Source organism: Mauremys mutica, chromosome 1 (assembly GCF_020497125.1).
Source record: "Mauremys mutica isolate MM-2020 ecotype Southern chromosome 1, ASM2049712v1, whole genome shotgun sequence".
Lineage (NCBI taxonomy): Eukaryota > Metazoa > Chordata > Testudines > Geoemydidae > Mauremys > Mauremys mutica.
The window spans coordinates 2,095,180-2,121,281 of NC_059072.1; the positions used below are offsets into that span (position 1 = coordinate 2,095,180).

General features: G+C 59.3%; 1 protein-coding gene across 1 annotated transcript; it reads right to left on the reverse strand.

Annotated features, from left to right (window-relative positions):
* Positions 1–499: 499 nt before the first annotated feature.
* LOC123378685 lies at positions 500–18,435 on the reverse strand. The gene is made up of 4 exons (XM_045032773.1): positions 18,173–18,435; positions 12,270–12,391; positions 5,955–6,287; positions 500–3,017 (listed from the first exon to the last, which is right to left on the reverse strand). The coding sequence occupies exons 1-4, from the start codon at positions 18,433–18,435 to the stop codon at positions 2,701–2,703; spliced, it is 1,035 nt and encodes a 344-aa protein (XP_044888708.1). The 3' UTR covers positions 500–2,700.
* Between the last annotated feature and the right edge of the window lie 7,667 nt (positions 18,436–26,102).

Here is a 26,102-nt window from a genome sequence, read left to right on the forward strand (position 1 = left end):
CGGCTGGGGGAAGAGAAGCGAGGTGCAGCAGGGCAAGGGGAAGCCCCCCATACCTGGCCCTGCTGCTCGGTGCAGGTGTGTGAGACTCTGGCCAGCAGCTTTATCCACTAGGGGGCAGGAGAGACCCCACTAACAGCAGCTCCCGGGCTGCTGGCGAGAGAGCCTGGTAGGGCAGCGGCACCGCCAGCACCCATGGGCCCCGCTCACCGCTGGCTCCGGGGCTCACCGCGAGGTGGGGCCACTCCTGCATAAGCAGCATAGAGCAGGCTGGGCGCAGAGCCCCACAGGTGACAGAGCAGGGCCTGACTGAGCTCCCCCCCAAGTCACACTCCACCTACAGCCAGGAGCACAGCTCCGCGCCAGACCCAGGGACCCCTAGTCCCTGCTGCGAGGGAATCCACCGGCTCTGTGCATTACGAGTCACTAAGTCCCACCCCCGCCATGGGGTTTAAACCCCGTGTTACAGCCCCCACCCCGCACTGGAAAACAAGAACAAGTCTCCAAAGCCGTCTCCTTTTTATTGCACAGAACTAGAGGCCGGGACCCCCAGCAGCACTCAGCCAGTGCACAGGGTGGGGGGACAGAGGGGCCAGGCCCAGCACCAGACAGCTGCAGCCACAGGCCCTGCAGGGCAAGAGACAAACCATCTGTGGATGCAGCCTGACACCAGGCTTCCCCTGCGCTGACCCCGTGCCGAGACCCACCCCCCCACACACACACACACGGGGGGGGGGGGGGAGGGGAGCCTCCCCGTAACCCAGCTGGGTTCCAGTAGCCTGGCTTCAGGAAGCTTGGGAGCAGCAGCAGGCACAGCATTCAGACACAGGCCGGTTTCCCTTTGGCCAAGGGCCCAGGACCCCCCCCCCCCCCAAACCACCACACATTATCCCCCTCCTCAGGAAGCAAAGAACCACCCCCAGGCCTGCTGAGAGTCCCACCCTGCCCGAATTCCTAGGCACTAGAGCTTGGAATGGATCCTCCTGCCCCACCTCAGTGGGCCAGAATGGGGCCCGGGCCCCTCGCTGCCAGCCAGCCCTGCCCATCCCCCACAGGCATGGGGAAAGGCAGCTGCAGCAGGCCCTGCAGAGGCATTTGCAGTGGGGAGCAGATCCCCTGAGCTGCACTACAGGAGGCCCCAGCGGGAGGGCAGCCCAGAGGCAGGGCTGGAGGGACAGGGGAGCTGGCACTTAATGGGCACATTGAGAAGGTGAAGATGCAGAAGCCAAAGCCCAGCCTTGCAGCGCTGCCCAGAGGGGGGGGGCAAGTGCGGCAACTTGCCCCAGGCCCTACCGGGCCCCCCCAGAATATAGTGTTCTATAGGATTGCAGCTTTTTTTTAATGGAAGGGGCCCCCGAAATTGCTTTGCCCCAGACCCCTGAATCCTCTGGTGGGCCCTGCAGCCTTGGCCTCTTGCTGCTGGCTAGGGAGGCCGAGGGGCTCCCAGAGCACGGCCAGCCCGGGGCTGCAGACACCAGCATTGGGGAACCCGCAGCCTGGTATAGACCAGGGCTCCCGCTGTGCCTCCCAGCCTGGGGCAGGGTGGAACTCTCTCTCCTCTCCCCGCTCCCCCCGTGGGACCTGCTCACAGCCTGGATACAGGGCAGCTGGGTGGGTCACTCAGCACAGCCCCTCCAGCGAGCAGGGACATATCCCAGCTCCTAGCACTCCCAGGCTGCCCAGCCACAGCACTGGGGCGGTTGCAAGCAGGAAAAGACTCAAAGCCCTTCCAGGCGGGGGGGGGGGGGGGGGGGGGGGGCTAGACTCCTTTGCACAGAAAGGCCCTGGGGCCCCTCTTCCCCCTGAAAGAGGATCAGGGGAAATGGCTCAAGGGCTCCAGGTCCCAGAGGCGCCGCTGCCCCAGGGCCAGGAGAGCTGACCTCACAGCCGGGCAGCAGCGCTTCGTGCGCAGCTAAGAAGGGAAGCTGCCTGGCTCGGGGTGCACAGGGAGTGGGGGGCTCCTAGTGCAGCAGAATCCCTCCCTTGCTGGCTCAGAGCTGGAAGGACTGAGCAGGCCGCAGGGGGAGGGGAGGCCCCCCAGGCCAGGCAGGAGGCATGTTAACAAGGGCTGCTTGTTCCATCTCCCCCGCACAGCGCACACCAGCTGCAGCCTCCTCTCTGCTAGCCCCAGCGCAGCCCCCACGGGTGAGCAGGCAGCCGCAGCAGCTCCAGGAGGCTCCAGCCTTGGAGAGCAGCTGCTAGCTTTGCAGCTGGGGATGAAGGACTAGGACATCATCGCCCTTGGAGAGGCATTTCATTAGGGCAATACCAGCCCCTCAAACAGCTCAAGATCCCCCCTGCAATGTCACCCACCCTGCACAGGTCCCTCCCCACCACCCAGTGCAACTGCATTTCCAGGCAGCCCCCGCGAGCCAGGCCCCACCACCCTCCCTGCACTCAGGGTTCAGCATTCACGCCAAGGGCAGCCCCTCTGCATGGTAGGGGTGCCGGGCTGGAGAGGGATTTGTGCACAGGACGCCCCCGGGCCCCACAGCGGCCCTGCTCTCTGCGTAATGTTAGCAGGGACGTTATCCAAGTACCAGGCCAGAAGCTTGGTGGCAGCAGCAGCCGCTGCCTGCCCATGAGAACTCGCTGCTTTTCATCTCAGAGGAAGGGAGACACCAGCAATGCAGCCTCAAAGAGCCAAAGCCGGAGTCCAAGCACCACGTCGAGCCATCATAGAGCCGCCCCCCGCCACAGAGCTCAGAGGTACGAGCCAAAGGCTTTGTTAGTCCTTTGCGTCGCCTGCCCTTGGAGGATCTTCGGCTGGCCCTCGGCAAGGCTGCCCTCTGGTTCGGTCCATGGGCCGGAGAGGCACTGCTCCAGGCCCTGAGGGGCCATCAGGCCGCCCAGGGAGTCCATCAATCCAAGGAGAACCGACAGCAGAGACAGCAACGCACCCAGCAAGTAGAGCTTCACCACCCACTGCATGGCTGGGCAGAACAGCCAGCAGAGCCTGCGCGGTCCTTGCGGGAGGGAAGGATTCTGCTCCCAGTCCCCGGAATGCCACCAGTCTGCTCCTGGGAGGGACAGAGAGATCAGGGTAAGGCCGTGAAATAGCAATTAGGTGAATTCACTGCATGTTCGAAGGTAAGGCCCCACGTGTAGTCAATGGGCCACAAGCAATACAAACTCAGCCAGGGTTTCATGTAGGGGATCCTTTCTGTGGGGGAGTGGAAGCCAAGCCAGATATCCTGTGACTGCGTTCCTGGAATGTCCCTGCTCCAGGTACAGGGCATGTGACCTGCTAGAGTATACTCAGGAGAAACAAGAGAAGTCCCAAGAGTCCCCTTCAAATAGGCTTTAGAGATGTTGCTAGTAAGTCATAAACATGGTCTATAATCCAGTATGAAACGCCGTGTTATACATTTATCCCCATGTAATTATATAACAAGCCAGAGGGGTGTTGATAAAAGTAGGGTGTTACCTTGGGTATAAAGAGAACGTAGAGACTTCACTGGCCTGCTACACTGTCGCTGATCAGTGGGGTGGGGCCTTCTGTACTGACACGGACATAACCCTGCTCCTCGGATTGGAGCTCCGAGTTCGCAGTGGTTCTGCTACAGTGAGCAGCGCAGGTCTGCTTTGCTAGGTCCGTAAGGTAGCCTGTGAGTGGTCTGGAAATATTCTTACAATCAGCAAGTTAGATGAGGGATCTTGTCCCAGGACCACAGCAATGCCTTCCTCCTGCCTTCCCGGGCCACACTGCACAACACTGCAATGAAATACAATGGTATGAAGTAAACAGGATGAAATTCAATAAAGACAATTGCAAAGTGCTCCACTTAGGAAGGAACAATCAGTTGCACACATACCAATGAGAAATGACTGCCTAGGAGGGAGCACTGCGGAAAGCGATCTGGGGGTCAGAGGGGATCACAAGCTAAATAGGAGACAGTGTTACACTTTTTAAAATTTAATAATGGAGCTATACCTATCTCCTAGAGCTGGAAGGGACCCTGAAGGGTCATTGAGTCCAGCCCCCTGCCTTCACTAGCAAGACCAAGTGCTGATTTTGCCCCAGATCCCTAAGTGGCCCCCTCAAGGCTTGAGCTCACAACCCTGGGTTTAGCAGGCCAATGCTCAAACTATCCCTCCTTGTACACTGTTCCAGGAAAATCAAACATCAATCTGGGCTATATTAGCAGGAGTGTTGTAAGCAAGACACAGTAATTCTTCTGCTCTACTCTGCACTGATTAGGCCTCAGCTGGAGAGTTGTGTCCAGTTCTGGGCACCACATTTCAGGAACGATGTGGACAAATTGGAGAACGTCCAGAGAAGAGCAACAAAAATGATCAAAGATCTGGAAAGCACAAAACATGACCTATGAGGGCAGATTGAAAAACTTGGGTTTGTTTAGTCTGGAGAAGACATGACTATGAGGGGACATGACCTTTTATGTACTTAAACTGTTGTCACAAGGAGAGAGAAAAATTGTTCTTCTTAACCTCTGAGGACAGGACAAGAAGCACTGGGCTTAAATTGCAGCAAGGGAGGTTTAGGTTGGACATTAGGAAAAACTTCCTAACTGCCAGTGAGCACTGGAATAAATTGCCCAGGGAGGTGGTGGAATCTCCATCTCTGGGGATGTTTAAGAGCAGGTTAGACAAACACCTGTCAGGGATGGGCTAGAGCAGAGGTCGGCAACCTTTCAGAAGTGCTGTGCCGAGTCTTCATTTATTCACTGATTTAAGGTTTCGCGTGCTGGTAACACATTTTAACCTCTTGAGAAGGTCTCTTTCTATGAGTCTATAATATATAACTAAACTATTGTTGCAAGTAAAGTAAATAAGGTTTTTTAAATGTTTAAGAAGCTTCATTTAACGTTCAATTAAAATGCAGAGCCCCCCGGACCAGTGGCCAGGACTCGGGCAGTGTGAGTGCCACTGAAAATCAGCTGGTGTGCCACGTTTGGCACCCGTGCCATAGGTTGCCTACCCCTGGGCTAGAGAATACTTAGTCCTGCCAGGAGTGCAGGGGATGAACACGACTCTCTGGGACCCTTCCAGGCCTACTGTTCTAGGAGTGTCTTCAGCTAGGGACGTCAATAAGCCCCCCTCAGGGTAACAGCAGCCAGTGGCCTGGGCCAAGCTGCCAGTACAGAGCGTCAGTGAGACCCCTGGCTGGGGGCTCTTTATAATGGACCCGGCCTGGGAAGTTTTGGGAACCTGGTTCTCTCTGTTTGGGGTTCCCACCCCCATGAGAAATTCAGGCTGTGAAGGCCCATTGTCCCCAGGACATCGGACAATCGGAGCGCTGGCTGCCGTGGCTGCCCTGCCAGCGGGGGGATTTACAGCCAGCCCTTAGCTTGGCTTGGTCACCTCTGCTCCCCGAACACCCCGGAGCGATCCGGCAGCTCCGCGCCCGCAGCGCACCGTTAGCTCGCCCCGCACATCTCGGCTCAGCGGCGGCAGGAGCAAGACACCCACTCCCCCCCCCCCCCCGCAGCTTTTGAAGCCTGTCTCCCCTCAGCTGGGGGCGGGGCGGCGGGGACGGGTCCCCTGCGCTCTCTGGGTCAGGCCGCGCTTCGGAGCCCTGGCCAGGGAGCCGGGCCCGCTGCGGGGCGCTGCCCCGGGAGCCTGCAGTCCAGGGCAGAAGGAACCAACGCGAGCAGCGCAGCAGCCACTGGCCCCGCACCTGCGCCGCTCTGGGGCTGTGGGTACAGATCACCGGGGCGGGGGGGGGGCTGCCATGGGCCCGGGCCCCTCTGCGCCAGGGGTCCCCCCGCAGCTCCCCCCCTGCGCCCTGCAGAGGCTCAGTCGCTTCCCGCCCCGCTCACCGGTTCCGGCTCAGCAGCCCCCGGGCACCCCAGGGACACCGGCACCCCGGGGACCGGGGAGCGCGCGGGGTTAGCCGGCCCCACACCGGCCAGATGCGCAGCGTCGCAGGGCGAGCGGCCCCCGCCCAGGGACAGGTTAACCCGGCGCCGCGCACGGAGCCCCCCGCAGCCGCTCACCCGCCGGCCAGACGCGGGGTCCCCCCGGCAGCGCGCCCCGAACGCGGCGCGTCCAGCGGTGCCGCCGCGCCAGACCCAACGTTCCAGCCCCGAACGCGGCGTGTCCAGCGGTGCCGCCGCGCCAGATCCAACGTTCCAGCCCCGAACGCGGCGCGACCAGCGGTGCCGCCGCGCCAGACCCAACGTTCCAGCCCCGAACGCGGCGCGTCCAGCGGTGCCGCCGCGCAAGACCCAACGTTCCAGCCCCGAACGCGGCGCGTCCAGCGGTGCCGCCGCGCAAGACCCAACGTTCCAGCCCCGAACGCGGCGACTTTATAGCCCCCGCCCCACGCCCTCGGGGGCGGGGTCATCCAGAGAGCCCCGCCCCTTCCACAGGTCGCGCGCGCTTTAGAAAGGGGTGGGTGGGTGGGTGGGTGAGGGGGTCTCCCTGCGGCGGTGGGGGCGGGGTTAGGGTGAGCAGGCAGCAAGTGTGTTAAATCAGGGCGGGGGGGTAATAGGCGCCTGTATAAGACAAGGCCCCAAACACTGGGACTGTCCTATGAAATCGGGACATCTGGTCACCCTAAGGGGGTTACCCAGGTGAGAAGGGGGGAGGGGCTGCCCCTGGTGCAAGGCAGGGAGCTGCAGGCACCGAGCTCTGTACCAACACCCTGTGTCAGCCCCCCCGACCAGCACAGACCCCAGAGAAGGGAGCCCGCCAAGGGCACCCGGCCCCTGGGCCCCGGCTCTCCAGGGCGCAGGCTGGTCCCTGGACACTGCTCGCTTACATTTGCCCCTTGCCAAGTTTCCTCCCCTCCCCCTTCTCTCTCTCCCATGTTCTCCCGCAGCCGCCTGCTGGCCCCAGGGGCCGATCCCCAGCCAGGGCCCCTAGGCAACTCTGGCAGTACAAACGCTCCTCACTGGCAGGAGCCCAGCCTGGCACCTGTGAGGAACTGGGAACAATATCCCTGGAAAGAGCTTCTAACCCCCGGGGCTGGCTGCATGCACCAGCTAACCCCCCTCCGCAAACCTGCCACCCCGCAGGGAGCTGCTGCACCTGAGGCCCTGCCAATAGCTCCAGCTTCCTTCTGTCCCTTCCTTTCCATCTCTCTCGGCCACAGCGGGGTTTGCCTGAGGCTGCCTTGCGGGGCTGGGGTGAATCATTCGCTCCTTGCGCTGTGAAGGGATTGTACGAGGGGGAGTGATAGTGGCACCGGGGTTAACACTGTGCCTAGAACTACATTCACAACCTCTTTTCTCTAGCGAAGGAATCGAGTCCTAGCGTCAAGCAAGACGCAGGCATGGGCGCCAAGTTATATGGGCTCCTGGGGCTAAAGCCCCAGGAATATTCACACTCAGGGGCTCTGCTCCACCAATATTTGGAGCTAGGTTTCTCCCCTGCTTGGAGCGCCCCCCCCCAGCCCCGCCTCTCACCCCCCCCCGCTGTCACCACCAGGGCTGGAGTTCACCCCGCCCCCCCCCCGCCCCGCCCCGCCCCGGAGCTTCCCTGCCTGAACGTAAAGAGAGCGCAGCGCGCGTCTCTCTCCCTTGCTGCTGCTGCCGCCGCCTAAGGGCTACAGTATTAGCATAAGAGCAATGCTAGCTGCTGCTGTAGCACCTCAGGAGGGGGAGGGGAGGGGAGGGGAGGGGAGGGGAGGGGGCCGTGCTGTGCTGTGCTTGGCAGCCCTCCCCTCCCCTGCCCCTACCTGGAGGAGACGCGAAGGGACTTCCGGCCAGGAGACGGACATCACTCACCTTAGCAGCTGCTGGGGCTTCCGTGATTGTTTGACCCAATGATTCCCCCCCTGCCCCAGCCCCCACTCCTGCCCAATGCTGGGCAAGGGGCAGCCCCAGCCCCTACCCCCAGTGAGGCGCAGCAGGCTGCACAGGGGAGGCAGGAAGCCACATGTGAAGGCAATGCCCCCTCCCCCAGCACCCATCAACCCACCCACCACAGCAGGGATGGGAGAGGGAGGCTTCCTAGACCTGAGAAGCTGGGGCTTGGGTGAATTTTATGACACCCTGCTCCCCCGCCCCATAGCCACCACCCTGCAGACCCCACTTCTGCCCCATGCTGGGCAAGGGGCAGCCCCATCCACAGTGAAGTTATGGTGAGGGGCAGCAACATGGAAGGCCACCTGTGATGGCAACCCCCACCCCAGTACCCATCATAGGGGAGGGGAGTGAGCTTTCTGGACCTGAGAGGGGCCCTAGGAGCATGTGCAGTGACTGTGGTGCAGAGTGAGTGTGCAGAGGGGGAGAGGGGGGGGAGAGGAGGGGTCCCTCCCCTGGAGCTTGTTGCTGCCAGTGGTGGTGGTGGGGAGTCCTCTCTGGCCCTAGCCCTGGGGCAGCCTGTCTGCACCCCAAGTTCCTCATCCTCAGCCCTGCCCCACCCCAAAGCCTGCACCCCTAGCACTGAGCACGCTCCTGCACTGTGAACCCCTCATCCCCAGCCCCACCCCAGAACCCTCACTTGAGGGGAAAAACATGCAACTTAAATTTGGTGGTCAGTTTGGAGTATCATTGTATTTAGCACAATATTTGATTATTTTACACCCTTCAAAGTATGTAACTGGTCGTATACAGGTGTTACGAGGTGGGAATGTGCTTAATGTTTTCTCTGAATACTGTCTGTGTGCCTCAGTTTCCCCAATGCATTTCTTAAGGCTCTAGATGGTGGGATAAGGGGGTGTGATTGTTGTAAAGCCCTAGAGGGCCAGTGTGATGCCATCTGCACAGAGAATGGCTGACACCCTGTCTCCAGGCAACTGATGGCCTGGGCCACTCTCCTGCAAGGTGCCAACTGAAGGTGTTGGAGAACAGAGAGATCGGGTGGCCTCCTAATGCCTGGAAAAGAGACAAAGGCCAGAGGAGGGAGTGTCAGTGCCTGTGCGGACTTCTGGGAAGTGCATGGTGTGGAAGGGGATGCTGTGATGCTTTGGAACAACTCCATACAAAGCCAGTCAGGACTCTGAGGGAGCCTCCTCTCTCTGAGCATACTGTCTCCAGGGCAAGAAGCTTACACCTTCCTGGGTCTGACCTCGGAGCATTCAGCATGCCCTTCCACACCATGCACTTTCCACAGCGAGTGTGACCAGGCGGGTCCTCGGGCAACCAGAGGTCCCTGAACCCCAACTCCGCAGTCAGATGTGATTCTCAGCCAGACAGTAAAACAGAAGGTTTATTAGATGACGGGAACACAGTTTAAACAGAGCTTGTTGGTACAGAAAACAGAACCCCTCTGTCAGGTCCATCTTGGGGAGTGGGGAGCCCAGAACCAAGTTCTGGGTCTCTCCCCATTTCCCCAGCCAGCTCCAAACTGACACTCCCTCCTCTGGCCTCTGTCTCTCTTCTGGACAAGGAGGCCACCTGATCTCTTTGTCCCCAACACCTTCAGTTGGCATCTTGCAGGGGAAACTGAGGCACCCACACAGTATTCAGAGAAAATATTAAGAACATTCCCACTTCTTCACAACAGGTGCAACAAAATATAATACTGTATATTGAAGTAGGCAAGTGCTGCTTCTGACTTTCCACTTTTAATTGACCCTTGTAATCTTGTGGCACTGACACGTTGTAGCTTCATTTTATATCGGCTTACAGGGCGGGAGCGGGGGGGGGGCACCACCATTTTGGGCCCCACCAAAAATTATACAAACCTGTCGCCTATGGACGCAGGTAGAGTCGGCTACAAACCCCTCGGTGAGCACCCGTCTTCTTCACTTCAGCTGCGGCCTAGCCTGACCCGAGACAGGAAGAGATCCCGGCTCTGCACAGGGTGACAAATTCAGGTGCTCTGTGAGCAGACAGCACCTTCCACCCAGAGATCTCAAAGCCCGTCGGAGCATTGGTACCAGCTCACAGCGAACTGCTGGGGACGGGGCCTCGTTAGCAGATCCATTTCACAGAGGGGGAAATGAGGGGCAGAAAGGTGACGCGGCCGTAGTGCGGGTCTAGGACAGAACCCAGGCATCCTGCCCCCCATTCCTGTGTTGTCACCAGTGATTTGTGAGTGGGCTCTTTAAATAAAAGGAGTCCAGACACAGTCGGGATAGGCAGATAAACTCCCCTTCGCTGCAGAATGAGGGGCACGTTGCCACATGCCGTGTGTGTGCCCTGATGGGGTCGGGACGCCCCAGCTCATCTCCTTGGGCAGGGGAGGGGAGAACTGGGGAGAGAATGGGACCCCCCAAGTCAGGCAGAGCACACAGGCCAGACACATTACAGAGACCCCCACACACACTTACCCACCGTGCCCCGTAAGTGTGTACGTGACCCTTGTGTTGCACGCCTGCTGAATGCCAGATGACTGCATGGTACATTCCTGTGCACCGTTTGCATCATCAGGTCACACCTCAAACAAGCCCTGGCCGCGGCTTTCCTGTGACCTCCCTCTGCTGTGACCTTTTGCCTACTGAGCCGGGCGTGTGTGGGAGGAGGTTTGGGGTCTCTCCATTAGCAGGGGGAGCTGGGGAGACCAGCCGCAGGGGGCAGCAGAGCCCCTCCCTCTTGGGCTGCACACAGGGGTCCCCTGAGCAGGGCTGGAGGGGCTGGGCTCTCAACTGTCTGTGTGGGAGTGAGCGGGGGTCAGAAGTCAGTGTGGACGAGGCGGAAGGTGGCCGAGGAGCAGGCTGTAGAGGTGGGGAAGAGGGCATGGGGCTGAGGGGGAGCAGGAAGGCACTTTGGGTGCCCCCTCCCCGGTGGCGGTGGCCGTGTTTGCCCTGTGGGGGGGGCCCTGCAAAGCTGAGTTCTGGGGCCCCACCCTGGGACTGGGAGGAAGATGGAGCCCATGGGGGAGTTGGGAGAGGCCCAGGGGAGCAGGGGGTGACCTGCAGAGCCCATCCCATCCCTGTCTGTGCTCTGCCCCAGGCTCCGAGCAGCTCCAGCCCCTGTGTGCCCCTGCCAGTCCTGGACTGCAGCATTTAGGGGGAGGGATAGCTCAGTGGTTTGAGCATTGGCCTGCTAAACCCAGGGTTGTGAGTTCAATTCTTGAGGGGGCTACTTAGGGATTTGGGGCAAAAATTGGTCCTGCTAGTGAAGGCAGGGGGCTGGACTCAATGACCTTTCAGAGTCCCTTCCAGTTCTAGGAGATTGGTATAGCTCCTATTATTATTATTATCCCCACCGCTGAGCACCCCCCTGCTCCCCTACAAGGCCCAGCTGGCTTGGAGGATGCTCTGCAAGGGAGGAAAAGGGGCCAAAGCTGCCAGCAAGGGCCTGTTGTTTGGCCCGGCAGGTGTCAGGTCTTCATTCCTGCCCCTCTCCCCCCCCCCCACCCTGCATAGGGTGACCAGACAGCAAGTGTGAAAAATCAGGACAGGGGAGGGGGGTAATAAGCACCTACATACGACAAAGCCCCCCAAAATCGGGACTGTCCCTATAAAATCGGGACATCTGGTCACCCTACCCCCGCTGGGGGCTCCGCTTCTCAGCTCCGGCTGGCCTCAGGCTCCAGCCCTTGGGCTCCCTCGTGGCCCCTTCCTTCCTGGCTGCAGATCCCCGAGCCAGCGGGGCGATGGGGCTCCGCGTGCGGGGCTGCAGCGGGACCGGGCAGGGGAGCGCAGGTGCCGGAGCCCATGGTGCAGCTGGAGTTGCGCAGTGGGGAGCAGGATGGAGCAGCTGATGCCAGGTGGGCCAAATGGAAAGCCCTGGTGGGCCGGGTCTAGCTTTCAGAGGGCCCCCTTGCTGCCCTGGGGCCCCCGAAGACTGCTGGGCGCCACCACCGCCCCTCTCGTCACCATGACTTCCTCTCACACCAGCATGTGTACCACACCCCTGGACGAGCCCCCTGAGTGCTCCCGGCCCTCCCACTCCCCCGACTGTCCCCATAGCTGCAGGCCTGGGAAGGGGAAGGAGGCCCTGCCTGGTCACGTGTGACCCTCCTGCACCCAGCACTCACCTTTTACCTACTTCCAGCCCGGCACTCAAGGTCCAATACCCCAGAGAGCAGTCCGCCCCTCTGCTCCCCCATCTAGGGCACCAGCCCCGGCCCGCCTCCCAGGGCCTGACCCCCGGCCCATTCCTGCTCCAGGGAACCGTGAAGCAGGGTGACAGGTCCGTGGCACAGTCCCCTGTGGGGAGGTGGTCCTGGACTGGCCGGGTCCTGGCACCACATTGCACTGGTCACCCAGTTGTGTCATGTCCCACGGATGCCACATGTGCAATAATGAGACTCATCCTGCGAGTGCTCAGGGTGCAGCATGGAGGGCAGGGTTGGGGGGCTGGCGCCTGCCATGGGACTGGGGGAGCCAGCCTCCCAGGGAGCGGGCAGCAGACCTTGCCTTTGCATGTAGCATCAGTCTCCAGGGCCCCATTCGAGAGCTCCCTGGTTCTTACCTCCTGCCCACTGGAGGGCCTGGGCAGGGCAGGGCAGGAAGGGGCATTCGGGGGAGCGGGAGCCCCTGCCAAGAGCAAAGGGCCGGGGCGACACGGCGAACACTGAATCAGCAGCCACGTAACTGGAGCGAGCGGGAAAAACATCCTGATCACTCAGCCCTGAGTCACGCCTGCCGCTTGCCCAGCAGACGTTCTCCCTCGGAGCCAAGCAGCTCCCTTCAACTTTCACCCACAAAGCAGGGCCCGGCCCGCAGGGCTGTGTTCTGCCCGCAGGCTTTGTTGTTTGCACCTGCTGCAAAGTCACTGTGCAAACCATGACAGAGAGAGAGAGAGAATTCCTCCACCCAGAGACTTCTTGTGCCACTCCTGCCTTTCCTGCTGCGTCCAGCCCACGGCCCCGTGCAGCTCTGGCCAGGTGGGAGTTCCTCTTGGTCGTATTCCCATTCCAGCGCCCCCACCCCAACTCCCTTTTCAATTAGTGCTGCTTTCACCTCCAATTCACACAGAAGCATAGAACCGGAAGGGCCCGCGAGAGGTCTCTCGTCCAGTCCCCTGCACTCAGGGCAGGACTCAGAATTATAACATCTGTTGCCAGCGGCCAGAGAAGACCCCGGACACATCTGTAGGGGCGGGAAATGTCGGGAGGGTTAAATAAGCCGCTGAGCTACAGAGCTGGCAGGGCTTGGAAGAGTCCCTGCCCTGGTTACCCCACATCAGCACCTCCCAACCCCTTCCAGCAGCCGTGCCCAGCAACCGAGCAAGGCTTCCAAACCCCACGGAGAGCCTCAGGCTCAACCTTTGTTAAAAGGACCCCAGTGTCGCAGGGCCTGCAGGGAAGGCCCCTAGCCTGAAGCCCACCAGCCCTGGGAACCGTGACCAGACCCGAGCTCACTGGGCAGATCGCCCACCTGGCCACATTCACCCCGAGGTTTTAACAACACCTGGGCAGGTTTCACAGCGCGTGGAGGCTTTCCGAGTGCAGCTCCCCCTCCCCAACCCAGCGACGCCTCGGCTACAGCAAGGGGGCGAAAGTGGCCTGTCTGCCCTAGACAAACTCCCCGCGGCAGAGAATGGGGCCCCACAGAGATCTCCAATCTGCATCGGTGTCAGCAGCACCACCTGCAGGCAGCGCCTCAGGGCAGCTCCAGCTTCGCAAAGGAACTTTGAAAATCCAGCACAGACCCGACCCCATGAGCATCAGTCCCAACTTCAGACTCCGCTGCTGCTGTTGGGAGCATAGGGGCAGCCCCCGAGGGCAGGAGGGAGGGAGCAGTGGCCCTGGGGCATGTCCCCTCTCTTTGCTCCTCATGGCAGCCCCTCCCCCTTGACCCTGAATGAGGACCCGGCTATGCAGGTATGAGGGACGTGGGGAACAGAGGGACGCTTGCACCCCGTTGAACAAACACACGCTCGAATCTTGCTTCAGAACCAGCTGACAACCCAGGAGACCCAGCCCCCGGCCCCTGCTGCACTAAAACCTTTAGACCACACTCCCCTCCGAAAGCTAGAATGAGAACCCAGGTGTCCGGGATCCCAGCCCCTCTGCTCTAACTACGCCCCTCCCAGAATCAGAAACTGAACCCAGGAGTTCTGGCTCCCACTTGACCCCACTCCTCTTCCAGAGCTGGGAGCAGAACCCAGGAATCCTGGCTTCCAGCTCCACCCTGCCCCCGCTCTACCACCCAAGCAGGAACCAGCCAGTTGCGACAGCTCCGTTCGGAACAGATTTTTCCCAAGCCAGGACGTCCAGTGCCCGTTGAGCACGTCCTGCTCCGCCCCCTCCCTGCGAGCCCCCTCACTCGGCTGATGCCTGCACTGAGGAACCCTGTTCAGCCAGGGCTGCTTGCACGGAGCAGCCCATTCCTGAGCCGGGCCCAAGCGCCTGGGACTGGAGCCCGAAGCCCGAAGCCCGAAGCCCAGCTCCCGGGAAGGGCCGGCGGAGACGCAGGCTGCTCCTTGCACACCAGATAGCAGGAGGCCACCAGCTATTCCGCGATCCCTGTTCTAACCCTTTAGGGTGAAGCCCCCTCACCCAGCAGTGTCCCTGGAGGGGCTAGGCCCATCCCCCAACAGGGCCTCCCCCTCTCAGCACCCCATGAACCCAGATGCATGCTGGGAGCAGGGAGGATGGCCTGGCCTGGCCTGGCTAGAGTTCTAGGCTTGGACTGGGTTGAATTTCCAGCTCTGGTACAAATCCCCTTATATGACCCTGGGCAAGTCACTGAATCTCCTCCGGGCCGGAGTGTCCCCCCGCCCTGCCCCCGCCCTATGGGTTAATAGCACCGCCTGCCCCGGGGTGGGGGGTGGGGCTCAGCGTACACGACAAGGGCCCGTCGGGACTGGGCCGAGTAGGGGGAGACCAGGAGCAATGGGATTAGACCCCGGAGCTGTGATTGACAGAACCTCCCTGGGGCAGGGCCTCGGTGTGGCTGGCTGGGAATCGGGTCCCACTTTTTTCTGCCTCCCCAAATTTTTTGGGGGGGGCTCTGATCCCATCTCAGGATCCTTTGCAATGGCGCTGGCTGCCATCCAACCCTGCAGGATTGTCCTGGGCTCTCCAGCCATTCAGGAGTCTGTCACAGGAGGAAACCTCCAGGAATACGTCCAGCGAGTCCCCTTGCAAACAGACGCCAGCCAGCCACCGAGCCTCCACTTCCAAACGCAGGCCACAGGTGGGGACCCGCTGGGCCCGCAGCCCCCGCCCCCTGTCCTTTCAGCACCGGCCTGTGCTCCTTGTTACAGAAACGCTGGAGCAACAACAGAATTGCAACATCTCGCAGCTGCATCCTGGGTAGTGCCAGGGCAAACCCAGGCTGGCTCAGCAAGTGCAGCACGGCCCAGGGAGCAGGCTGGGGAATTCGTCCAGACCCCCTCCCGCTTCGTAAGGAGCTGGAACTCAGCGAGCAGCTTACTGGAAAGAGGGCAGCAGCAGCCGCAGCATCTGGGTAACGGGGGCCCAGGGTGACTGCCTGGAGATTCCCGGAGAACTGCACCCACGTGCTGCTGGAAGGGGAATTTTGTGCTGAGAATAGCAGCCAGCCTGTGCTGCCTGACCTCCCCAGCTGGTTCCACACCATCGCTGGGCTGGCAGACAGCCCAGACTGCCCTAGCACAAACCCACCCACTCCAGCGCTGCAGCACCTGGGCTGGGTAACTATCGGGGGAAATGGACCTGCTCACTGATGAGCACAGATTCGGGCTAGCTGGTGTCACAGAACCCCGGGGGATGAGTGGCCCGATCGGAATGCTAAAATCGATGGTTGTAACCAAGTTAGGGAGGATCTAACGGGCAGGGAATGACACACTCACCATCAGAAATGGCACCACCATTTCCGAGTCACTGATAACTCGGCAGAAAATGATCTTGAATGCGTATGGATCAACGTGCTATCAGATAACGCCCAGGATAGAGTCCTACTTGCTCCGCCTGATCTCTGGGGTGATTTGGGGGGTCTGCAACAGACACCAGCTCCTCACGCACCCATCTACAGTGTGTAGGGAAACAATCAGGCGGGACTTCGATTTGAGTGACTTATTCTGGACGTTTCATGCTGCCAATCTTGGAATTTCTAAGCGATGTAGGTGATTGTTTCCTAACTCAAAAAGCTGCAGAAGAGCCCTGGGGAAGCGCGAAAGCTGGGCTCTCTCACAGGGCCGGTGCAAGGAAGTTTCGCGCCCTAGGCGAAACTTCCACCTTGCACCCGCCCCTGCTAACCCCGCCCCCCGCAGAAGCTAAATGAGCCTCCCACCCCCCCGACCGGGGAGCCCCCCACCCCCCCCAACTGGGAAGCCCCCCTCCGCAGCAGCTACCCCCCCTCTGCAGCTAACCCCGCCCACGGAGACACCCCCCCCCACCGTGGCAGCTAACCCCGCCCGAGGAGACACCCCCCCCGCAGCAGCTAACCCTGCCCGGGGAGACCCCCCCCTCTGCAGCTAACCCCGCCCACGGAGACACCCCTCCCCACCGTGGCAGCTAACCCCGCCCGGGGAGATCCCCCCTCCGCGGCAGCTAACCCCGCCCGGGGAGACCCCCCCGCAGCAGCTAACCCCGCCCACGGAGACCCCTCCCCCGCAGCAGCTAACCCCGCCCACGGAGACCCCTCCCCCGCAGCAGCTAACCCCGCCCGAGGAGACCCCCCCCTCCGCAGCAGCTAACCCTGCCCGGGGAGACCACCCCCCCCCCGCAGCAGCTAACCCCGCCCGGGGAGACCCCTCCCCCACAGCAGCTAACCCCGCCCCCGGAGACCCCCCCCGCAGCAGCTAACCCCGCCCGGGGAGACCCCTCCCCCGCAGCAGCTAACCCCGCCCACGGAAACCCCCCCGCAGCAGCTATCCTCACCCAGGGAGCCCACCCCAGCTCACCTCGGCTCCGCCTCCTCCGCTGAGCACACCGGTGTCGCTCTAATTCTCCTCCCCGTCCAGGCTTGCGGCGCCGATTGGAGGAGACTGAGAGCGGGGCTGTGTGCTCGGCAGAGCAGGCAGAGTGGAGGTGATCTGGGCGGGGAGCGGTTCCCCTGTGCGCCCCCCCCCGTTACTGCGGGCAGCCCTCCCCGTGCCCCCCACCCCGCACCCCAGCTCACCTCCGCCCCACCTCCTCGCCTGAGGGGGCTTTTAAGCGCCCCCAACCACTAGGCGCCCTAGGCGACCGCCTAGGTTGCCTAAATGGTGGCACCGGCCCTGCTCTCTCACCAGCAGAAGTCGGTCCAATAAAAAGCTATAACCTCCCCCGCCAGATCTCAAAACGTACCTGTAAACGGGGAACTGTCATTGAGCAGCTCTGTTCCCAGTGGAGTCCCACAGAAACGATTCTCGGCCCTGCGCTAATTAACGTTTTTATCAGTGACCTGGAAGGAAACATAGAATCGTCACTGATAGAGTTTGCAGATGGGGGAGTGGGAACTAATGAGGAGGACCGGTCGCTAATACAGAGTGATCTGCTTCATTTGGTGACAAAGAATGCAGCCAGACGTCCAGGCTGGGGGAATCTATCCTGGGAAGCAGCAACTCTCAGAAAGGTCTGGGGGCCGTGGTGGAAAATCAGCTGGACAGGAGCTCCCAGGGCGACGCTGTGCCCAAAGGGGCTAGTGCCATCCGGGGGTGCGTGAACAGGGGGATCTCCAGTCGGAGCAGAGAGGCTATTTTACCTCTGTGTTTAGCGCTGGTGCGACCGCTGGTGGAATCCTGTGCCCAGTTCTGGTGTTCCCGGGTCAAGAAGGATGTTGATAAATTGGAGAGGGGTGAGGGAAGAGCCACGAGAAGGATTAAAGGATCAGAAAATCTGCCTCACAGTGCTAGACTCAGGGAGCTCAGTCTGTTCAGCTGAGCAAAGAACTGGTTAAGGGGTGACTTGATCCCAGGCTATAAATGTCTCCGTGGCCAACCAATATTGGATCACGGGCTCTTCAGCCTGGCAGCCAAAGGTCTAACACGGTGCAATGGCTGGAAGTTGAAGCCAGATACATTCAGACGGAAGTAGGGTGTAAACGTTTAACGGTGAGAGTAACTAAGCATTGGAGCAATTTACCAAGGGTCGTGGGAGATTCTCCATCACTGACAATTCTTAAAGCAAGACGGGAGGTTTTTCTGAAAGCTTCTGCTCTAGGAATTCTTGTGGGGCTAGTCTGGAAAGCAGGCTGGGCCCTGCATCCTCCCTGTCGGAGCAGACGCTCCCCCCGCCCCAGCTGGCCAGGCTGTTCCCGCAGCCTGAGATCCCGGTTACATTCTGTATTTGCTTTTACTCTTAATTCTCTCTGGGGACTGACTCGGCAGCCGGGATATGGCCTGGGAGTCCCTGTCCATTCAGAGCTGAGTGAGCTCATGTGCCTGGCCAGACCTTCAGCCCAGACAGCTGACAGGCCAGTGGAAAGGGCTGTCTGGCGTTAGGGGCACAGCCGGGGCCTCACCCGCTCAGATGGACGGCAGGCAGCAGCCTCCCCCTGGCCAAGCAGGGCCAGAGCTCGGGTGATTCGTGGCTGTAGGGTGCGTGGAGGAGGGGGCTGGAGGCCGTGTTCTGGGTGCCGTGTGATGCTGCTGTCAGCCCACCTGCCCGGCGGCTCTTCTCCGCCAGCACCAACCCTGTCTCCTGCTTCTCGCCCAGTATCTGCCATTCCTCCGTGGCTCCTTCCCATGCCCACACAGCCCTTGGCAGGTCCTCCCGCCCCGGCATGCACAGCCGCTCTCCTGTGGGGCGACCCCATGGGCAGCCTGCAGGTCCCCTTCCCCCTTAGCAAGGCCTGGGCTTTAAAACCTCCTGGCCTTGGGCCTTCCTGTGTCTCTGTGGTGGGTGGAGATGGGCCCTGTCTGGGCTGACAGAGGCTGTGCTGACTGGAGGGCTAGTGGAAAGGTGACACCAAAGAGCCCAGGGCGGAAGCTGAGCCGCCGAGCAGAGAAAAGGCAGCTGAAGGCTCTGGGCTGGGGGGAACGAACACCTATAACTCTGGTGACACATTAACATGTGGGAGAAAGGAAGCCTCTGTTAAAGGCTTGGCTTACAATAGACATCCCAGAGCCCCCAGACAAGGCCATACCCCACTCCGGCCCTTCGAAGGTACCCCAGCTCCAGTCCCCTGATTACAAGGGGTAGCTGGTGGGGAGTCTCCTTCCGGTCAGTGCCCCTGGCCTGGACACGTGCAGCCGGGGGTCTGAGCTCTGGCCCAGGTGCTCAGCTACCACTGGCTGGTTGTGTTACATATACCCGGCTCCCTGCTGGCAGCGGGACATTGCAGAGACTCTGCGATGCCCTGACACCCCTTAGCCTGCCCCGAGCAGCGAAGGGAGCATTCCCTTTCCCCCCACACGCCGGAGCAGCAGCTGCTTCCCATTGATGGGACTCTCTTGGGTGACCCTAGGAAGCTCAGCCCCCCCCTCCCCCCTCTCGGTGAGTCCCCTTCGGGGCCCGGCTGCCCCCTGACGCGCGGGCATCATCATCTCAGGCAAGGCTGGAGGTGTCTCTAAACCAGGGATAGGCAACCTATGGCACGGGTGCCAAAGGCGGCACGCGAGCTGATTTTCAGTGGCACTCACATTGCCCAGGTCCTGGCCACCAGTCCAGGGGCTCGGCATTTTAATATAATTTTAAATGAAGTTTCTTAAACATTTTAAAAACCTTATTTCCTTTACATACAACAATCGTTTAGTTCTATATTATAGACTTATAGAACAAGACCGTCTTAAAACATTAAAATGTATGACTGGCACGCGAAACCTTCAATCAGAGTGTGTAAGCAGAGTCAGGATGAGCTCTACCCTGACATCCGGTGGTGAATTATGGGGAGTGTGGAAAGGAATTTCAGGTGTTTGCATTGGCCCACCCACCCCACCTAGCATAGCCCACGGCAGCCTGGGATGGTTATTTTCACAGCTGTGGGATCCCCAATTTCTTTGTTATTGGGGCAGGAGGAATAAAGTGTTGTCACCCTGATTATGTGAATGAGGAACTATGAGACTGCGTTAGGACAAAGATGTCTCACTATCCATTAAGTAGCACTTGCTAGACAAGGGACATGGGTGTCAAAACCCAGTGAATTGAGAGAGGTTGGGGACTGGTGTGTGTATCTGATGCTATGGGCTCCTTTTGAGGGCTGGGAACACCAATTGAACTGCTGCCTCTCTCCATTGTTGAAGAGCAGAGCTAATTTTGAATCCTTTAGGAATCTATCTAGAGGCTACTGAGCTGAATTCACTTTGTGCCAAGGGTGCACCAGCACTGGGGCTCCCCTGCTACAAGCTGAAATCACTAAAAGAGCTAAGTTTACTGAGCTGAGATCACTGAGTGCTGTGTTAACTAGTGGGGGAGCCTGAAGATCTATCGCTAAGCGGCTGGCAGAGCAGAGCAGTTTGCAGCACAGTTGGAGCAGCCATGGAACAGTGAGTGGAGCGGAGCGGTTTGTGGGGATGGCTGGAGCGGGTTGGCTGGAGGAGCGGCACAGCTGGTGGAGTGGAGCTGGTCGCGGTGAAGGCTGCAGCAGAACCCCACGGAGAGGCAGGGCAGGCAGCCTCAGACCATGTAAGGTGCCCCCTAATACCCCCATGCCCCCCCCATTTCCACCCAGGCTGGGGTGGGGGGGAAACTCTGCAGATGAACTTTGAACTCTGGGGCGGCACTGACCAGGGACAGAGACTTTTGGGTTGTTGGACTTTGGGGTGATTGGACTTAAGACCCTAAGGGGGAAAGGACATTGCCAAACGTACTTGGTGGGTCTTTTGCTCATGGTTTATGTTATGAATCCTGTTTGTGGGGTTTCCCCAATATGATGCCACATTGTTTCCCTCCTTTATTAAAAGGATGTTGCTACACTCAGACTCTGTGCTTGCGAGAGGGGAAGTATTGCCTCCTAGAGGCGCCCGGGGGGGGTGTAATTGTCCCAGGTCACTGGGTGGGGGCTCGAGCCGGTTTTGCATTGTGTTATTGACACGGAACCCCTGGATACTGAACCCGGCCCTTGTTGCTGCCAGCTCAGAGGGGCAGAAGGGTTACAAGTGAATAAATGAAGACTCGGCACAGCACTTCTGAAAGGTTGCTGACCCCTGCTCTAAACACACGTCTCTAGTTCAGACGGGTTAATTCAGGACGTCCCAGGGCCTGGCTCTGCGGGGGTCAGACTCCACCACTGCAGGAGCCCCTTCTGGCCTGGGAGGCGATGAATCCCCTCCCCCCGCCCTGCAGGGCAGATGAAAGGGCTGCCAGGACCAGGTTCCCAGCATGCTCCCTAGTAGGCACGATGCCCAGGGGCTGGACGGGGTACTGGGCGCATGCTGACCTAGAGCACGGGGTTCCCCAAGGCAAAGCTCCCCAGGCCCAGGCATCAAGGAACAGGGGCTGCTCTAGGTTAGCAAAGGGCTTCATCTGGGCCCCCGGCCCACCCCGTGGAATCGGTGCGGCACGCGGCTGCTTTGCATGGGGCGACCCGGCAGCTCCACGGCCCATCACCCTGAGGAATTGGTGCGGCACGCGGCTGCTTTGCACGGGGTGACCTGGCGGCTCCGCGGCCCATCACCCCGAGGAATCGGTGCAGCACGCGGCTGCTTTGCACGGGGCGACCCGGCGGCTCTGCCCGAGGAATCGGTGCTGCAATTCTGCAGAGAGAGGGTGTGATGATGCTGCCCGTGGGAGCCAGCTGAGGTCACTCAATTAGGCTGAACTGCAAACCAAACGGGGCAGACAAACCCCAAATGCTGGTGGTTATTCCAATACTTAGATTTACCAACCAGCACAAAACAGCTTCTACAGTACCTCACCGGTCACTTAGAAGTCCAAACCACGCAGTTCCCTTAAAGTGCCCAGCCTCAGGCCTCCGTCCAGACGCACACGTCAGATATGATGATGATTCCTGAGAATCTGATCTCATCATATAAAAGAAAAGGTTCTTCCAATCCCAAAGGATCAGCCACATACCCAGATCCAATTATAACTTAGATCTTACCCAAAATACACGCTATAGCCAATTCTTATTAACTAAGCTAAAATTTATTTAAAAAGAAAAGAGAGAGTGTTGGTTAAAAGATCAATATACAGACAGACTTGAATTCAATTCTTGAGGTTCAGACACAGCAGAGATGAGCTTTTAGTTGCCAAAAGTCCTTTTAGAAATAGTCCAGAGGTTACAGTCCAATGTCCATACTCAGGGTGACTCCAGTCAGTGACTGGGGATCTCAATCCTTGTGGCTTAAGGTTTCCCCCTCTTGAAACCCAGAGCAGATCTGAGATGAAGCAGGATCGTGTCCCAGGGTTCTTATACATTTCCAGCAGCCTTTCGGCCTGAGAAAACAATAGGCTTAACTCCTTCTCCCAAACATCCTGGCAATTAGCACAGAGTAATTTACCCATTAAACAGCTCAGATACAGGTTAGCACAACCTTCAAAGAGACACAGAGACAATAACACTATTTCACTCAAGTATCATCATAAATGTTAATATTCCTTTTTAATCTTTGAATCAGAACTACAGCAATAGACAAGACTTGTTTGCTGACATCCCAAGCCCTGAGCAGACACCTCCCCTTCTACCTCTAACACTGCCGGCTGCATCTCAAAGCTCTGTTCATTTACAGATCTTCCTAACGAGTCTCTAAAGGTCGGCCCTGGGTCAGGTCAGTCTGAGAGGTAATTAACTTTCTGGCCCTGTCACCTTTCAATGAGATAGGCTATCACACTCATAACGCCATAGAGGGGTGTTAAAGGGCCAGCGCGTAGCCCCCGTGGGCGCAGGATGCTCTGCACAGCTCCCTGTTCATTGCGCACCCTGCAGGACTCAGCCAGGGCAGGTGGTGGGAGCTGGGCGCCCCTCGAGGAGGCGGGCAGAGGGGGATCCAGGGTCTGCGCACCCAAGTGAATCGATCACAGGATCGGGGCCTTCCGTGGGCGGCCCGGCTAACGGGGGTACGCAGTACAGCCTGTGGCCGCTAGATGGCGCTGCCCCACAGGCTACTGACTGAGCCGGTCGATTCCCGGCGCTGGGGACTCGGGCTGGGGGTGCCCCGGAGCCGCTCACAGGGGGCGGGGCTGGGCTGGAGACTGAACCCCCCGCAGGTCCAGGTGGGGCCTCGGCTTCCCCTGCAGGCCCAGGGAAGGGAGGGTCTGGAGGGCGGCCTCTGCGCCCCGCTCGCCCCCAGCCCCTCGCTTCAACCCAGGAGCCCCCAGGCCCCCTGCTTCAGCCCTGCTTTTACAGAACCAGACTAACACGGCTACCCCTCTGATGCTTCAGCCCTGATCCTGTGAGCCCCCAGCCCCCCTTCCTGCCCCTGCTTCAGCCTTTGCCCTCGCGAGCCCCCAGCCCCCCAGGAGCCCCCAGCCCTCTGCTTCAGCCCTGCTCCTGTGAGCCCCCGACGCCCCATGAGCCCCCGGCAAATGCCCAGCTCCCACTTCATAAGAACATAAGAGCGGCCAGACTGGCTCAGACCAAAGGTCCATGCAGCCCAGAGTCCTGTCTGCCGACAGTGGCTGATGCCAGGTGCCCCAGAGGGAATGAACAGAACAGGGAATCATCAAGTGATCCATCCCCTGTCGCCCATTCCCAGCTTCTCACAAACCAAGGCTAGGGACACCATCCCTGCCCCTCATGGCTAATAGCCATTGATGGATCTGTCCTCCAGGAACTTCTCTAGTTCTTTTTTGAACTCTGTTATGGTCTTGGCCTTCACCACATCCTCTGGCAGGGAGTTCCACAGGTTGACTGTGTGTTGTGTGAAGAAATACTGCCTTTTGTTTGTTTTAAACCTGCTGCCTATTCATTTCACATGCTGGCACCTAGTTCTTGTGTTAGGAGAAGGAGTAAATAACACTTCCTTATGTACTTTCTCCACACTAGTCATGATTTTATAGACCTCGATCATATCCCCCTTGGTTGTCTCTTTTCCAAGCTGAAAAGTCCCAATCTTATTAATCTCGCCTCATACAGAAGCTGGTCCATCTCTCTAATAATTTTTGTTGCCCTTTTCTGAACCTTCTCCAGTTCCAATATCTCTTTTTTGAGATGGGGCGACCACATCCGCACGCCGTGTTCCAGGTGTGGGCGCACCATGGATTTATACAGAGGCAACATGATATTTTCTGACCTAGACCCCCCTGTGAGATACGAGCCCCCTGAAACTCCAGATTCCCCCATTTCAGCCCATGTCCTCCATGAACCTCCAGCCCCCCATGAGGCCCCAGTCCCCCTGCTTCAGCCTGTGCCCCTGCAAGACCTCAGCCACCTCCAATACCCCAGTGACCCTCAATTCAGCCAATGCCCCCCAAGACCCCAGTACCTATGAGACCCCATCCCCCCACTTTAGCCCAGGCCCCCCATGAGCCCCCCATCCCCTGCTTCAGCCAGTGCCCCCAGGAGACTCCAGCACCCCTTGTTCTACCTGTGCCCCCCAAGCCCCCAGCACCCTGTGTGACCCCAGCCCCCCCGCCTCAACCTGTGCCCCCCTAGGCCCCAGCCATCCACATGACTCCAGCCCCCCGCTTCAGCCTGTGCCCCCCATGGACCTCCTGCCCATGGCCCCGGTGCCACCCACACTGCCCTGCTCCTCTGGGTGGGTTTGCACATGCGTAACTGGCCGGGACAGATGTAACTATTCCATGGGTGGTCCATGGACCAGACTGGAGGGGCTGCCTCTCCCCAGGGCAGGGCAGGCTTTGCAGGGCTAGCAGGAGCACCCAGTGGGAGCAGACCTGCCAAGGCAGAGGAGAGGCTTCCACGGTCACTTTTCAGAGTCATCTGCAAACAGCCACAGCCCAGGGGAAGCCGGCTGGTTTCCTGGCTTGTTTTGGGCTTGCTGGGGTGGGGACTGTGACGTGCCAGGTACACTCCAGAGCAGTGACTGGCTGTGTCACTCCTGCCCTGTAACCTGGGGTGTCCTTTACAATGCCTTGCGCCGGAGTCTCCACACTGGACTGCTCACAAACAGCTCCCAGCCCTGTCTCTGTGTGTGCTGCAGCCAGCCAGCCACCCCTTGGCTCTCAGCAGCCTGGGTTATACTGCAGGGTGACCCCAATACCCCCTCGTCTTCCATTTCCCCTCAGAATGTGCGTCCTGTCCTGCCCGGCCCTCTCCTGGACAATACAAGTTTATATAAAGTTTGTTATTGCTTTAATAGACATAACACGCACACAGCTTGCCAGCCCAAATGGCGTTTCCCAGACAATGCAGTTTAAAGACGCTGGATTAGCTAAAACAATAACACACGTTTATTAACTGCAACGAGAGATTTTAGGTGAGTACAAGTCGTGAGGCATAAAAGTCAGAAATGATTCCAGGAAAAAGAAAGAAAAATGCAACTAGTGCCTAACATAACCCACCATGTTACACTGAGAGCAAAGCTTTCTCCCCACATGCCCGCCGCGGTCTCACCGACCAACCTTCTTAGGTCAGGACTCCTTCTCCCAGTATTCAACCAATGCGTCCTTTGTCCCCGCAGTGAATCAATGGCGGGAGGGAAGAGAACAGAGGGGTGTGCTGGGGTGTTTGTCCCTCCTTTTACAGCATCAGTCCCCCTCTGGGAAAACATTTCCCACCGAGATTCAGGAGACAGAGACTCTACAGGGAAGGATGCTCCCTGCTGCGTCTTCCTCACCTGTAGGCACTTCTTTTGTGTCCCTTCCTGCTTGATGCCTCTGGTTACGGATTAACGGCAAATTAAGCGGAGCACACGTTCCTTGTTAGAGCCAGACCTCTTTGCCAGCTTGTTCTGTGGTTTGGGACATGTGTTATATATAGGGAATGACATTATATAGGGAAACCTTACAACTTCCCAGACAATGTCGCCACTCACGTTTTGTGAGGCGAATACTGGCCAGCAAATGAGGCGGTTTCGGATAAGCCCTCACAAGACATGCCTCGGGCAAACAGCACGACGATGGCGTGCCGGGTGCGGACGGGGGGGGGGGTGCTGTCACATGGGTGCACTGGCACATCAGGAAGCTCAGGCTGCCCCTGCCCCAGGGCAAGTTGTTCTGCGGTGAGAAAAAAATCCACTCTCTGTTTCACAGCATTTCAGCCCAAATTCTTGGGGTGTCTCAGGATTTTGCCCCCAAATTCCCCTTTATTAGGAATTTGCACAAAGTGGCTCCCCAGGTCATGCTGGGATGGAAGCCGGGGTTGGGGGAGCTGGTCTGGGGCCACGGTTGCATTCAAAGGTCCAGGCCAATATTCGCCAGCCCTGTCTCTGGGGCCAGCACCCCGCTGCCTTGCTGACCTGCGCGGTGCGCTGCACAGGGCGCGTACCGGGGGCAATCCCTTGGCTCACTCGTGCCTGCAGTGCACCTTGCAGACGACCGAGGGGCGCGCACACGGGGCAGGCGTGCAGCATAGACCCTCTCTTGGGTTTGGACGGGCAGTTGTCGTTTGT